This window comes from Suillus clintonianus (genome assembly GCF_016758775.1).
Source record: "Suillus clintonianus strain FC179 chromosome Unknown DEU56scaffold_16, whole genome shotgun sequence".
Classification (NCBI taxonomy): Eukaryota; Fungi; Basidiomycota; class Agaricomycetes; order Boletales; family Suillaceae; genus Suillus; species Suillus clintonianus.
Genome location: NW_024539240.1, coordinates 153206 through 166872, shown reverse-complemented (window position 1 = coordinate 166872; position 13667 = coordinate 153206). Strand labels below are relative to the sequence as shown.

Sequence of the window (13667 nt, the reverse complement as noted above, 5' to 3'; positions counted from 1 at the left end):
CATTTGAAACTACCTCCCTCAAACTCACTGTCCTCACCTCACTGTCCTGAACGCTACTGGCCGTATCTTGACAGTGGTTGTGGTGCCTCCGTAATACCATTAAGCTGCTGCTTCAACATTTTTTTTTTCAAAAGCTTAGACTCTTTCCAATCTCAAGGGTTTTCCAAGGGAGCGGACATAGGGGGATGTTGACTCTTGACCTTCCAAGAATGAAGAAGGTTCCAAGGACCGAAAAAGGTGATGTCCTTGGACTGCTTATCAATGAGCCCGATCAACGGCCAGCTCATTGAAATGGGTTCAACAGGTCGCACCCCTCGTCTTCATCTCGTACCACCATGATCGCGCGTCAGGATCATGAGGAGACTCCTCTTCTGCAACAGCCAGAGCAACCGATGGCCAGCACACCTCTGCCCTGGAATCAATTCTGGATCATATTGTTCTTGCAGTTTCCAGACTCACTTGTTTTTCAGACCCTTGCCCCATTTATTCCACAAGTGAGTATATTCCCTCTGCTTGGACTTGAGGCTAAGACCGGAATTTTGTGAAGCTAATCAGGGACATTGGCGTGACCCATGGAGACGAATCCCAGGTTGGACACTATGTCGGCATCCTGGTAAGCATGTCGCAATTCTTCATTGTCCTGCGTTCCTTCCTGATATCCTTCCAAGCAATCATCGTATTATATGGCTCAAGCACTGACTATTCTCCATTGGAGTCAACTGTCAGATCACATCGGGCGGAAGCCTTTGATACTGACCGCTCTATTCGCAATAGCGGTTTCGATGTTCTCGTTTGGACTGTCGAAAACATTTGTCGGTCTGGTGATCAGGTTTGTGTGTTGAATAATGACCATAACCATCAACTACTGACATATTGATCAGTCGTGTTTTCTGTGGGGCATTCAATGGGAGTAATGGTGTCGTCAAAAGCATGGTGATGGACATTACTGACACAACCAACTTGCCGAAGGCATACGGCTACATGCCGCTCCCATTGATGTTGGGAACCATAGTTGGGTAGGCGTTTACAATATATCTGCTTGCTCTGGAAGTGGGATTGACAATGCTAATCCTAGACCACTCGTCGGGGGATCGCTCTCCCGACCCGCAGATAGGTTCCCTAATATATTTGGGCGATCAGAACTCCTGAAAACCTACCCATACCTCTTGCCATGCGCTGTTCCGGCTATATTTGCCTCGGTGGCTTGGCTAGTCACGTATTTCCGTTTCAAAGAGGTGAGGAATTGATTTTTCAAAGATCATGTCTGGATGACACTAAGTGTGGTAATGAGAGCGTTTCAACAAGTGCGCCACTTTTGGGCTTGCTCAAAGGATGGTTCTCGCGACAATCGCATACACAGCATTCCATGACATCGAGCAATGCCATGGTCAGCTCTGGGGCAGCGAATTCTGAACAAGTTCCATCAAAGCCGCTTCCATTGCGTGCCTCACTAACACCAAAAGTCCTGACTGTAACAGCCAGTTATGTCACTATGGCTGTATTATATATGGCATTTAGCTCGATCCTACCTCTGTTTTATGCGACGCCGATTGAACTCGGTGGTCTTTCCCTTGATCCTCCTCGCATCGGCGCTATACTTGCGGCATCAGGTCTCGCACATGGCATATTCCAGCTACTTTTCTACGCTCGTCTAAATGATCGCTTTGGCGCAGGAGCCATTCATACCGCCGGTGTTAGCTCCGGTATACCTATCGTCATTTTATTCCCAGTGATCAATGTTCTAGCCCGAGTCCATGGAGTGGGTTTGATAGTGTGGTTGTGTGTTGCCGTGCAACATGCGCTGACGACTAGTCTGATGATGTGCTATCGTATGTTAACCCCAGTACTTCACGCATGGTACTTAACTGAGAAGAACCTACAGCCTGCATGGCGTTGTTTATTCGAGCAGCTGCTCCCAATCGCGCCTCGCTTGGGACAACCAATGGAATTGCCCAGATGGTTGCCGCAGGAGCAAGGATCATTGCCCCAGCGTCTGCAGCTTCGGTCTTCTCTTATTCGATGCGGGAAGGTCATGATGCATGGATGGTCTATTACTACTTGATGGCGATTGCATTTCTCGCTCTAGGTACCTCTCTGTTACTTCCTCGTGATCCTAGTGTATGGGAAGTCCGCCAATAGTATGAATGACCATGAACGACCTACATACCATCCACCCTGCATCAAGTTTGTCGTACAATGACAACATTGTTAGTGACCTGACCTTGATCGCAAGTCGGTAACAGTAGCTGACCCTCTTCGGGTGCGCTTTCAACCAAGTGATCAATGATTGATGATCATCAAGAAGGTTGAGACATATGCACATCTATCTTATTCAACTAACATACAATCAGTACTTTTGATGATAGTTATCACCTTCCGGCGCGGGTATATCCATTGGCAACTTGGCATCAGTGCCGCATTCTCGACAACAACACACGATGTTCACCATTGTCTAAGTAGAAAGGCAAATCGGCGTAAAAAGCTCTTTAGTTCTCGTTGAGAAGACTAGCTTATCACTAGGATAGGCTTTGCAGTCATCGAAAATCCGCTGATCATGACTGAGGACTCGGGCAGTGTGGGTGAGTGAGGATAGCCCAGATGCTCGAGCATGGAGAAATTTGCGAATTTTTGACTACTTCACAACTTGGATCCGAGGCCTGTGTAGAAGAGTCGTGAACGACGGACAGAAGAATATCCAGTACTATCTAACCTTCAAAAAAGAGACTCGAGGTTCTTAAGTGCTCCTCCCCATATCACTGAACGTTCAACGTTCAACTTTCACTGAAAGTTCGCGTAACCAGCATCTCCCCAGAATGATGCGTCAAGAGAGTCCACATGCGTCAACATCTTGGCCGCCATCCGAGTCCGAGTCAGTAGGAGTCGTGATTGTACAATTGTCTCCGACTCTGCGCATCTGCATGCGCGATCGGTCCAGTCGTGCAACGTTAGTGTAGAAACTGACACAAAGCTCAGCGTTGTGGATAAACCGCTATATTATTAATGTACCTGACACAAAGCTAGAGACAGAATAAAGTAAGAACAATGCAGCGTGCACGACGAATACTAGACATACCTCAGCGTTGTGGATAAACCGCTGAGGTACAAACAATGGGAAACAGTAGAGATAAAAGGAAACAAATATGGAATGCGATGACTAATGCGAGTAACTTGTCGATGTTGAAATGTCAACACACCCCCACAACGAGACAATGAAAGAGAAAGAGAAGAAGAGAGGAAAAATAAAAATGAAAATAAAAATCATGTGGAGACAAGTGCAAGACCAGAGCGATGATGTGTGAACGCGGGGCGAGGTAAGACTTTGGTAAAAATATTGTCACAACCCCTTAAACAACTTAATGCTAGGGCAGAGACTAGGACTCAAACAAAGGTTATCACGATAAAAGAGATGGGATTGAGCAGGTACGTTTGGGCTGCTACAAGATGTAGAGACGAAAGGTTTGAACTAAAGAACTACTTACTAGAAATGTCCTAACTATATACAACTATTCAAGAGGAGATACAAACTGAGTTCTAACTACTAGCCAATCATAAAATAAGAAACGGAATCGTACGATGTGATAATGTGAAAAGGAATTATGTCGTCATGAGAAGCGATGCTGCTTCTGTGAAATTCTGGAAGGTTCTAGGAGAGTCACGTGATGTAATGGCGTCTAAGTCTGGAGTTGGGATTTCGGTTATAGTAGCGATAGGTTTAGGGTTAAGGTTTGGAACATATGTTGGGCGTTTAGGAGTTAGTGCTGGGAATGGGCGCTTAATGTTGACAGTCGAAAGGAAAGAATAATGATTTGTATTTGGAACTCGTGACATTACCCCCCCTCTAGGTTGAGCGTCATCGCGAAAGACGGAAGGACGGATATTCTTTTGTCTCCATTCTTTGAACTCCGATGTTTCTAGAATAGACCCTCGAATTCTTTTGGAAGCGGCTGCCGTGGGATTTTCTTTATGGAATTCTGCGACAAGAATCGGGGAGTTTTTTAAGTTCTCTTCTGGCTCCCATGTCGACTCATCTGTCGGATATCCTTCCCATTTTACTAGGTATTGCAGCTTTCCTCGGAACAATCGGCTATCTAATACGGATTCTACAACGAATTCTTCCTGATCGGCAACGATCTCTGGCGGTGGTCGGGTGGATTGACGATGAGGAACCATTTGAGATGGACGATATGGCGTGAGTAATTCGACATGAAAAACGGGGTGAATCTTATAGCTTTCTGGCAACTTCAATTTGTAGTTCACCTCGCCCGTCTTCTCTAGTATTTCGAAGGGACCTAGACGACGATCTGATAGTTTCTGACTTGGACGACGCTGTTTAATGTTCTTTGCGTCTAACCAGACCTTGTCTCCTTTCTCATACTTCGGTGCGTCTTTCACTCCTCGGTCATAGAAACGTTTCATCCGTTCATTAACCATCTTTAGAGTGTCTTCTGCATCTTCACGTGCTTCTTTCATTTGGTTCGCTCTCTCATCTGCGGCGGGAATAAGGGATTTGGAGTTCGGAGATATGGTGAATTCGGGATTGTATCCGTACAAGACTTTGAAAGGGCTGTGTCCGGTTGATGTGACTGCGTTGTTGTGTGAAAATTCTGCAATCGGTAGCCAAGACACCCAATCATTTTGTCTATAGGATGTGAACAAGCGCAAATATTGTTCTATTTCTTGATTTACGCGCTCTGTCTGTCCGTCTGTTCTAGGGTGATAGGAGGTCGAAGGTGACCATTTCGTTCCTAATCTTTTTGATACTTGTCCCATGAACTTCGAGATAAACTGTGTTCCTCGATCCGATATCACCTTCTTTGGTGTTCCATGATTTTTCCAGACGTTTCTCAGGAATAACTCGGCAATGCCTTTCGAGTCTACTTCCTTTACCGTGGGGATAAATACGACTGCTTCGAAAATCGATCTACGACTACGAAAATGCTGTCCATTCCCTCACTCTTTGGCAAGTCCACGATAAGGTCACATGAGATCGTTTGCCAAGGTGCACTAGGCACTTCATTTGGCTGCAAAGGTCCCGTTGGTTTGCTTGGGAACACTTTTGTCTGTTTGCATCGATCGCAACCATCTACATAATCGTGAACATACTTCGTCATTGAAGGCCACCAATAATTTCTGGAAATCAATTCTAAGGTTTTGGCTCGTCCAGGATGTCCAGCCGGTGGAGAGTCAGTGAAACAACTCCAATATCTCTCGGCGGATCTCTTTATCGTTTGGAACGTACACCATGCCTCGGAACAACACCAATCCGTCCTCAACATTCCACTCTTCAACTCCTCTGCGTAGCTGTACTGGCGCTGTCTTTAGCGTTTCCAAAGCTTTCATGACCTCAGGCTCTCGTTCCGTGCTCTTTCTTATCTTTTTTAGCAACGAACTTTCTCCTTCGATGAGCATTTGGCCTCTTTTAGCAGCTTTAGCTTGGAAAAACTCAGGTTTCAGCAAAACGCGGTCGGAATTGTCGTTTTCTACCCCCCCTCTGTGGTCTGATCTCCGAGAAAGACGGTCTGCCTTATCGTTGACTACACCAGGCTTATGTTGGAGTGTAAATTCATACTCCGCCAGGAATAAACTCCATCTGGCTTGCCTTCTTGTCAACTTTTGGCTCGTCATAAAGTACTCGAGATTTTTGTGATCCGTCCAGATCTCCACTGGGTGAGGTGCCCCCTGCACATAGTGCCTCCACTCTTCTAACGCTCGAATGATTGCGAGTAACTCTTTGTCATGGATGTCGTAATTTCGTTCTGCATCAGTTCATTGACTTCGAGTAATATGCCACGGGATGCCATAATCCGTCTTCCATCAGTTGAGAAAGTACTGCACCGGATGCATAGTCAGAAGCATCGGTTTCTATTCTCTTCTTCTTTTCAACGTCTGGCATGACTAATAACGGAGCTTCTGTGAACTGCCTCTTTAATTCTTCGAAGGCCTTCTGTTGCTTCTCCGTCCAATCCCATTTGACATCTTTTCGCAATAAATCATTCATTGGTCTAGCGAATGTTCGAGAACCCCAATATGAATCTTCGATAGAAGTTGGCAAAACCCATGAATGCTTGTATGTCTTTTACGCATTTGGGAACAGGCCAATTTAATACTCCTTCTACTTTCACAGGGTCCATTGATACTCCGCCTTTCTCCACTATCAACCCGAGGAACTCTACTTGAGATTGTTCGAAGCTACATTTCTCTGGCTTCAAGAACAGATCGTTATCTCTCAATCTTTTGAGTACCTCTCGTACAAGCTTTCTATGTTCTCCTTTGTCTGCATTTGTGAACACGAGGATATCATCGATATAGACAACTACTTTTCTGTCTTCGATCAAATCTTTGAATATCTCGTTCATCATGGTCTGAAAGTTGCAGGGGAGTTCGTTCAAGCCAAAGTACATTACGGTTGGTTCGTGGTGACCAAAGGGCGTTTTGAATGCCGCTTTCCACTCGTCTCCTTCTTTCATGCGAATATTATTGTACCCCCATCGTACATCCATCTTAGAGAACATGGTCGCTCCGGTCAATGCATCTATTAGATCTTGCGACCTTGGTAAAGGGTATGCATTCTTGACCGTTCTATCATTGAGCTTCCTGTAATCCATAACGGGGCGTAACTTGCCATCCTTTTTAGCCACAAAGAAGAAAGGTGCTGCAATCGGGGATTGTGAATCTCTAATACGTCCCAATGCAGTCTCTGCTTTCAACCAATCTTTCAATGTGTCCATCTCTTTAGGTGACAACGGGTATGGTTTCGCATTTGGCGGAAGATCGCCTTCATCTTTGAGATCTATCGCGTGATCCCACTTCTTTCTTTCAGGAAATCGTCTTGATTCCTCTTCTGAGAAAACTCCCAGGTAATCATGAAGCCAGTCCGGAACCATTTCTTCCATAGACTTCTTCTTCTTAGTAGCTTCCTTCTGCTACTTTCTGCTCCGTGGCGACTGAGCCTTTATATCTAATCCATCTTTCAGGACTTTCTTCATCTTCTACTTCCTCAACCGTCGCCCTCTTCTTCATCCAATCTTCATCGTCATCCTCTTCTGTGGGAATCAGATCCGGAATATCTTTTTGTGCTTTTCTGTTTTCTCGATTTTTAAGTCGTTTTTCTTTTTTAGTCTCACACTTGACCTGGGCAACGTGTAAGTTTGAATCGTCCTGCGTTCCAATCTATTTCCGGGTTATGGTACCTCAACCAGTCAATACCGATGATAACGTCATCACTTCCGAGGTCTGTGACCATGAAGGCTGCTTTTTCTTCTTCATGATCTCCGATCTTAAGACCTAGTTCGGCAAATGTGTCATCGATCCAGCGGCATTAAGGGAGCCATCAATGTTTTTAACCGGAATTGGTCGCAATAATTTACGACAACGAACACTGTTCTTCTCCACAAACTTCTGATTTATAAATAGTGTTGATGCACCACAGTCCACGAGTGCTTTTACGTCTGCTTGTCGGTTCTTTCCTTTCAGGCTAATCGGAATGTAAAAATGCTCTGATTTCGATCGCAAAAATACTTCTGATACATCCGAGAAACTAGATAGGATAGAGAAACGATTGTTCGGATCTAAGTGCGCAGACTCTGACTTCGATCCTTCTAAAAATCCTTAGCCTGTTTGGTTGCGAGCCAAGCCGCAAACCAGGGAGGAGGCGTAAGTCCTTCTGTGCTAGACGCTTTTACCTCGGCTTCCGGAGCCGTGGCTTTCACCTTGTGCCTGGTTTAGGAGCACCTTTGCAGTTCCTAGCCATATGGCCTTCTTCTCCGCAGCGATAACATTTGAAGGGGACCTTCCCTTCTCCTCGCGCTTTAGGGGCGCCTCTTTGTCTGCCGGAGTCGACGTCCATGGCGTCACTGTCTCTTGAGGGTCCAGCCCTCTGGGTAGCGGTTTCCTGTGTTTTCCCTTTTGGGGTCCACCACGAGGTTCGCTTCTTCTCCGCATCTAACTCTTCGAAGTTCTGTCCAATCTGGACTGCTTGCTCGATCAACTTTTCGAGCGTGTCTTTGTTTGCAAGAGCCACATGAGCGAGCTGCTCCTTGATCCTGCTCTGCAAACCTACTCGGAACTTCTGTCTGAGATCGTAGTCGGAGTATTTGGTGTATGCTGCCTTTTGTCTGAAGGCTGCAACGTAGTCAGGAACACTGCTTGTGCCCTGTTTCAGAGATTCTAGCTCCCTGATCGCCTTTCCTTCCTTGTCTACAACACTCCACATTTTCATGAAGTCTGTTGCCAAGGTTTCTTCGTCTAGATCATCAGTCTGCGTACTTCTTAATGTAGGGGTGTGCCCATTTTCCGGCAGTTCCCTTGAGATGTGACAAGAAGAATGCTATTCTCTTGCTTGAAGTCGCGTTAGGATATTGTGCCCAGTATAATGTGATCTGAGCTACGAAGGTTTCGGCGTCAATGGAGTCTTTTTCTCCTGTGAATTCGCTGGGTTTCGCGATCTTCATTTCGGATGATGAGGAGGATGGTGGGAAATGTACAGTGTTCTTTTGGGAATCTAGGACGTCTTCGAGCTTCTTTTTAAGCGACTCGTTATTTTCGTTGAGTGCTTCGTTCTGTAGGCGTAGTTGCTCTATTTCTGTTCTGAAACCCACTACAGCTTCTGCTACAAGCCTGTTAATGGTCTCTTGAACTTGTTGTTCCCAGGTTTCGGACATAGTGCCAGTTGCGTTCTGGAATCCTATTCACTAATGTCGGGGTTTTGGTTGACTAGTCGTAACGGTCAACCCGGATAGGAAAGATGGTGAAAAAGGTGGAAGGTGGAAAATGAAGAAACTGCAGCGGTCCCCGATATCTGATCGGATCTACCACGTACTGCAGGGTCAAAGGGTTCTTTAATCAACCCAACTGACGCTCTTCCTATAGTAGACTATTTCTATCGTAAAAAGGTATAGTAGGGCGATCCTTCCTAAAGTGGGAAAAACTCGAGGGACACGTGTGACTCTTCCAGCCGGAGCTTACAAATCACCAGTCATGCAACGAGACAGTTCCACTAAATACTCTTCGGAAGCGATCTGTAGGTACGAAGGAAACTATCGTAAAAAGAAAAGGTATAGTAGAGCTCAGCAGGCAGGGTCTTGGGCCAGCACTGAGGTCGCAGATAAAGCACCTAAGGTTGCTCCTCCAACTGATGATAGCAGCCGCAATGTAAGGCGGGGCCTGTCACCAGACTACTAACTACTAAAGGGTAATAGAAGTTGCACTCAAGCGAGCAAAGGTTTGGGAAAGAAAAGGTCGCGGTTTTTTAGGCCGGGCAATGATAGAACGTGTGATGATGGTTTCGTCTATACGGATGAAGGATAGTGATTATACTTCACGCCGTAGAGAAGAGAATGCGAGCGGTATGCGAGTCGGAGTCCCCTATAGTTCAAACCTAATGTCACAACCCCTTAAACAACTTAATGCTAGGGCAGAGACTAGGACTCAAACAAAGGTTATCACGATAAAAGAGATGGGATTGAGCAGGTACGTTTGGGCTGCTACAAGATGTAGAGACGAAAGGTTTGAACTAAAGAACTACTTACTAGAAATGTCCTAACTATATACAACTATTCAAGAGGAGATACAAACTGAGTTCTAACTACTAGCCAATCATAAAATAAGAAACGGAATCGTACGATGTGATAATGTGAAAAGGAATTATGTCGTCATGAGAAGCGATGCTGCTTCTGTGAAATTCTGGAAGGTTCTAGGAGAGTCACGTGATGTAATGGCGTCTAAGTCTGGAGTTGGGATTTCGGTTATAGTAGCGATAGGTTTAGGGTTAAGGTTTGGAACATATGTTGGGCGTTTAGGAGTTAGCGCTGGGAATGGGCGCTTAATGTTGACAGTCGAAAGGAAAGAATAATGATTTGTATTTGGAACTCGTGACAAATATCGGCAGTGTTCTTATGAGTCGATAGCCAGACGGGAAGGAATGTATTCTCCTCGACATGATGCCTGATGAAGTGATATCTGAGATCGATATGCTTCGTACGGATGTGATTCGCGGCCTCCTTTGAAAGTGCTATTGCGCCTGCGTTGTCGGCGAACAAGCGCATGGGAAGGGTGAGAGGGATTGAGAGGCAGCCAAGGAAAGATTGAATCCATAGACCGTCTTGAATCGCTGCGGTGAGTGCCATGTACTCGGCTTCAGTGGAAGAGAGGGCGTGCGTGGTTTGTTTCTTGGCGGAATGTGATATGGGGCCGCCGTTCAGAAACCAGACGTAGCCACTGATTGAAATTCGATCTTCAGGAGAGGTAGCCCAGTCTGAATCGCTGAAACCATGAAGTTCGGCGTTGACGTTTGGTCCCCCGTAGTGGACACGCATGCGGATCGTACCAGAGAGATAGCGGAGTACGTGTTTTGCGGCTGCGTAGTGCTGTGGTAAGGCGGAGACGTTATACTGAGCGAGTCGCATGACCGTGAGTGCTATATCCGGTCGAGTATATATCGCGAGGTAGAGCAACTCGCCAACTAACTTCCGATACTCAGCTTGAAGATCGTCGACGTGTGGGTGTACATCTGTGGGTCGCCCGAACGGAAATGTCGGGTCCATTGGTAAGGCAACAGGGTTGCAACTCGTCATCCCGTGTTCCTCCAGGAGGTAGTGGATATAGTCCTCCTGGTGCATCCACAACTCGCGCGATGTGCGATCCCTGAGAAACTGAACGCCTAAGTACTTCGTGACCGGCCCAAGGTCTGTGATTCCAAAATGTTCCGCGATTTGAGACTTAGTGCGATCCAGAAACGCTCGATTATTGGCGCCAGCGAGGCCGTCATCCACGTGCCATGCGATGATGCAAACTATTCGATCCCCGTTCCCGTCGACATGATCGAATATGAATACCGCATAGTCGGCCTCGCACCTCAAGAAGCCTAAGCGGGTGAGTACTTCGCGAAGCAACTCATACCAATCGTAAGCAGCTTGCTTGAGGCCGTAGAGGGACGAAAGGAGGTGGCAGACCAGTTTCTGGAACTTTGGACCGAGTCGTTCGAAACCCGGAGGTTGCTTCATGTAGACATCCTCTTGTAGTTTACCCCATAGAAATGCACGTCGTGCGTCGAAACAGTCCAGTTCCCAATCGTGTAGGGCTGCGTGTGCGGCGAGAATTCGAATTGAGGAGGATTTAGCGACGGGGGCGAACGTGCGTCCAAAGTCGATGCCAGGAATTTGGGAGAACCCTTGCGCTACCAAGCGTGCCTTGAAGACGGGCCCGCCTTTGAGATCCTCCTTGAACTCGAGAACCCAGCGACAACCGATTGCCCGTCGATCCGCTGGCAGTTCTACAAGTTCGTAGACGTTCATTTCGGACATCAAATTCATCTCCTTGTGCATTGCCGCCAGCCAATGATCGCTATCCGGGCGCCTCATCACTTCGTCGAAGGTCGCGGGTGGGATCTTGAGATCATACCCTGGTGCCAGAGGGTTGCGCCTGGTGTCACTACGAATGGAGAGGCAACAGACTTCAACTGCGATGAGAGAGGCGAGCACATGGGGGAATCCGACGTCTTCGTCGTCCGGAACGATCGCATCAGGGTCGATTGGAGGTGGAGGAGGGTGGTTAGACATTTGAGTGGGATTGTCGACGATTGGTGCGGGTGTGACAGTGTCACCAGGAGGAGGAGGGACGCCGTTGATGCGAGCTGAGCGGATGTCTCGCTGGCGGGCTAGGCGGGATTTGTCCACTGCCAGGCGATCTCGGAAGGCTTGTCCTTTCTGGGTGGGGACAGGAAGACGCCCGGATCGACGGATGATGGATGCGTGAGGGGTCACGTCTGATACAGGCGCTGGGATGGGTGTGGCAGAGGGAGAAGTAGACGGCGAGGAGTACACAGGCGCTGGGATCGGGGAGCATACAGGCGCTGGTGTCTGCGGATGGTCATCCTCCTCATCGTCAGATTCATGAGTGGAGGAGTGAGACTCATCGAAAATGACGTCTCGCGAGTTGTAAAAGGCCCCAGTTACCACATCTCTGCACCTCCAGGCTTTGACTCCTGGAGGATAGCCCATGAAGCGCGCTTCTCGTGAGCGGGGTCCCAATTTCTGTTGTAACTCTGTGGGGATCCGCGTGAAGCAGCGGCTGCCGAAGACTCGAAGATGTGCGAGGTTGGGCTGAACACCGTGCAGCATTTCATAAGGCGTCTTCCCCGCTGGTAAGGCACGAGATTCTGTGCGATTAAACAGATAACATGCGGTTAATGCCGCCTCACCCCATAGATTCGACGGCAGACGAGCAAAGTCCAGCATCGCATACATGCGACCTTCGATCATACGCATCACCCTCTCTGCTTTCCCGTTCTGCTGATGAGCATAGGGAGCAGAGCGTTGACGCTGGACACCCGTCTGTTCGAGATCTTTCGAGAACGCCTCGTTTATGAACTCCCCCCCATTGTCTGAACGGAAAACTTTGACGCGTGAACCAGAGAGATTCTCCCAGCGGGCACGTAATGAACGCCATGCGTCGAGAGCCTGATCTTTGGAGGCGAGAAGTTGAATATCTAGTACATGCGTGCTGTCGTCTAGGAACACGATGAAGTATCGTTTACCGTGTGGTGTGATGGTGGGGATTGGACCGCAAACGTCTGAGTGGATGAGATCGAGGAACTTTGGTGCGCGTGCAGTTTCAGATGCGTGGAAAGGCTGGTGAGGGTGTTTGGCAAGGATACATGATTCGCAATGGGACAAGGGCGTGTTAGCTTCAATAGTCACCCCCTTAGCAACACGATGAAGGCGTGAAACTGCGTCTTTGCCGATATGCCCTATACGTGCATGCCAGAGATCAAGTGACAGCGGAGTGTGAACGAAGGCAGTGAGTTCAGGCCCCATTGATGCTGGCTCAGCCGTGGCCGGGATGAAGACCATATCAGCTGCATACAGCTTGCCAGTTGCTGGCAATGCGCCAAGCAAGTTACCCTTGTAGGACAGCTCACACGTCATGTTGCTCCGGAAGCTAACGTCCCAGCCTTTGGCATTCATACAGCTGACTGATAGGAGGTTGAGGAGAGCATCCGGTGCGTGGAGACAGTTGGAAAGGCGAACGCGCACTCGTTTACCACCTATGGTGAGCCAGGCCATGCACGTTCCTCGTCCTGTGGTTTGCAGGATGCCATGATTTGCGGTGTGAACCGGGACGGTGTCTGCATCTGAGTACGTGTGGAAGTTCCTTCTATCCTTCACCAAGGTGACTGTTGTGCCGGAATCGAAGATTGTGGTGAAGGGAAGATTGATAGAGCACGTGACTTCGTCTGTGATGTCAGTGATGGATGCGAACGACATATCGTCCATGAGGGATGTGATGGCTGCCGCAGCAATTGCTGAAGATGTGGTCGAAGGTAAGGGTGGCGTAGTGACGACGGCAGCGACCGCTGTTGTCTCTTTCGGCTTCTTGTTCCTCATCCATGGCGCTTGACCCTCCATTCCGCCTCCTTTACCATAGCAGTGCGCATGGTCATGGTCCCCTTTGTTACAACCCGGCGTCGTGCAGAAAACCCCTAGAGGGTTGTGTTTGTGCATGCGAAGGCCTGTGATTTGGTTGATGCCGTTTTGGGAAGTGGTACTTGCAACGTTCACATATTCAGAGCCAGGGCGGGATGAATGGATGTGTTGAGTTACCACGTGACGTGCAGCCTCTGATGTGATGCGGGATACACAGCTCTCGAAGGTGAACGTTGGGGTTGATGT

At 47.9% G+C, this 13667-nt stretch overlaps 2 protein-coding genes across 2 annotated transcripts; one reads left to right on the top strand and one right to left on the bottom strand.

Annotated features, from left to right (window-relative positions):
- Positions 1–446: 446 nt before the first annotated feature.
- Positions 447–2178, top strand: DEU56DRAFT_787049 (major facilitator superfamily domain-containing protein). The gene is made up of 7 exons (XM_041352396.1): positions 447–494; positions 548–613; positions 669–829; positions 882–1016; positions 1076–1235; positions 1292–1829; positions 1883–2178. Exons 3-7 carry the CDS (start codon positions 684–686, stop codon positions 2137–2139), a joined length of 1236 nt encoding a protein of 411 aa, XP_041211328.1. The 5' UTR covers positions 447–494; positions 548–613; positions 669–683; the 3' UTR covers positions 2140–2178.
- Positions 2179–12691: 10513 nt separating this feature from the next.
- Positions 12692–13499, bottom strand: DEU56DRAFT_753739 (uncharacterized protein; the record flags this gene model as incomplete). The annotated part of the gene is made up of 2 exons (XM_041349737.1): positions 12692–12745; positions 12789–13499. 2 exons carry the CDS (start codon positions 13497–13499, stop codon positions 12692–12694), a joined length of 765 nt encoding a protein of 254 aa, XP_041211327.1.
- Between the last annotated feature and the right edge of the window lie 168 nt (positions 13500–13667).

Excerpts from the sequence above, each read along its gene's own strand:
- DEU56DRAFT_787049 (XM_041352396.1), top strand. The coding sequence starts at position 684 with ATGGCTCAAGCACTGACTATTCTCCATTGGAGTCAACTGTCAGATCAC. Across the intron at positions 1,236-1,291 it reads CGTATTTCCGTTTCAAAGAG|AGCGTTTCAACAAGTGCGCC; the intron begins GTGAGGAATTGA and ends TGTGGTAATGAG. Across the intron at positions 1,830-1,882 it reads TAGTCTGATGATGTGCTATC|CCTGCATGGCGTTGTTTATT; the intron begins GTATGTTAACCC and ends AAGAACCTACAG.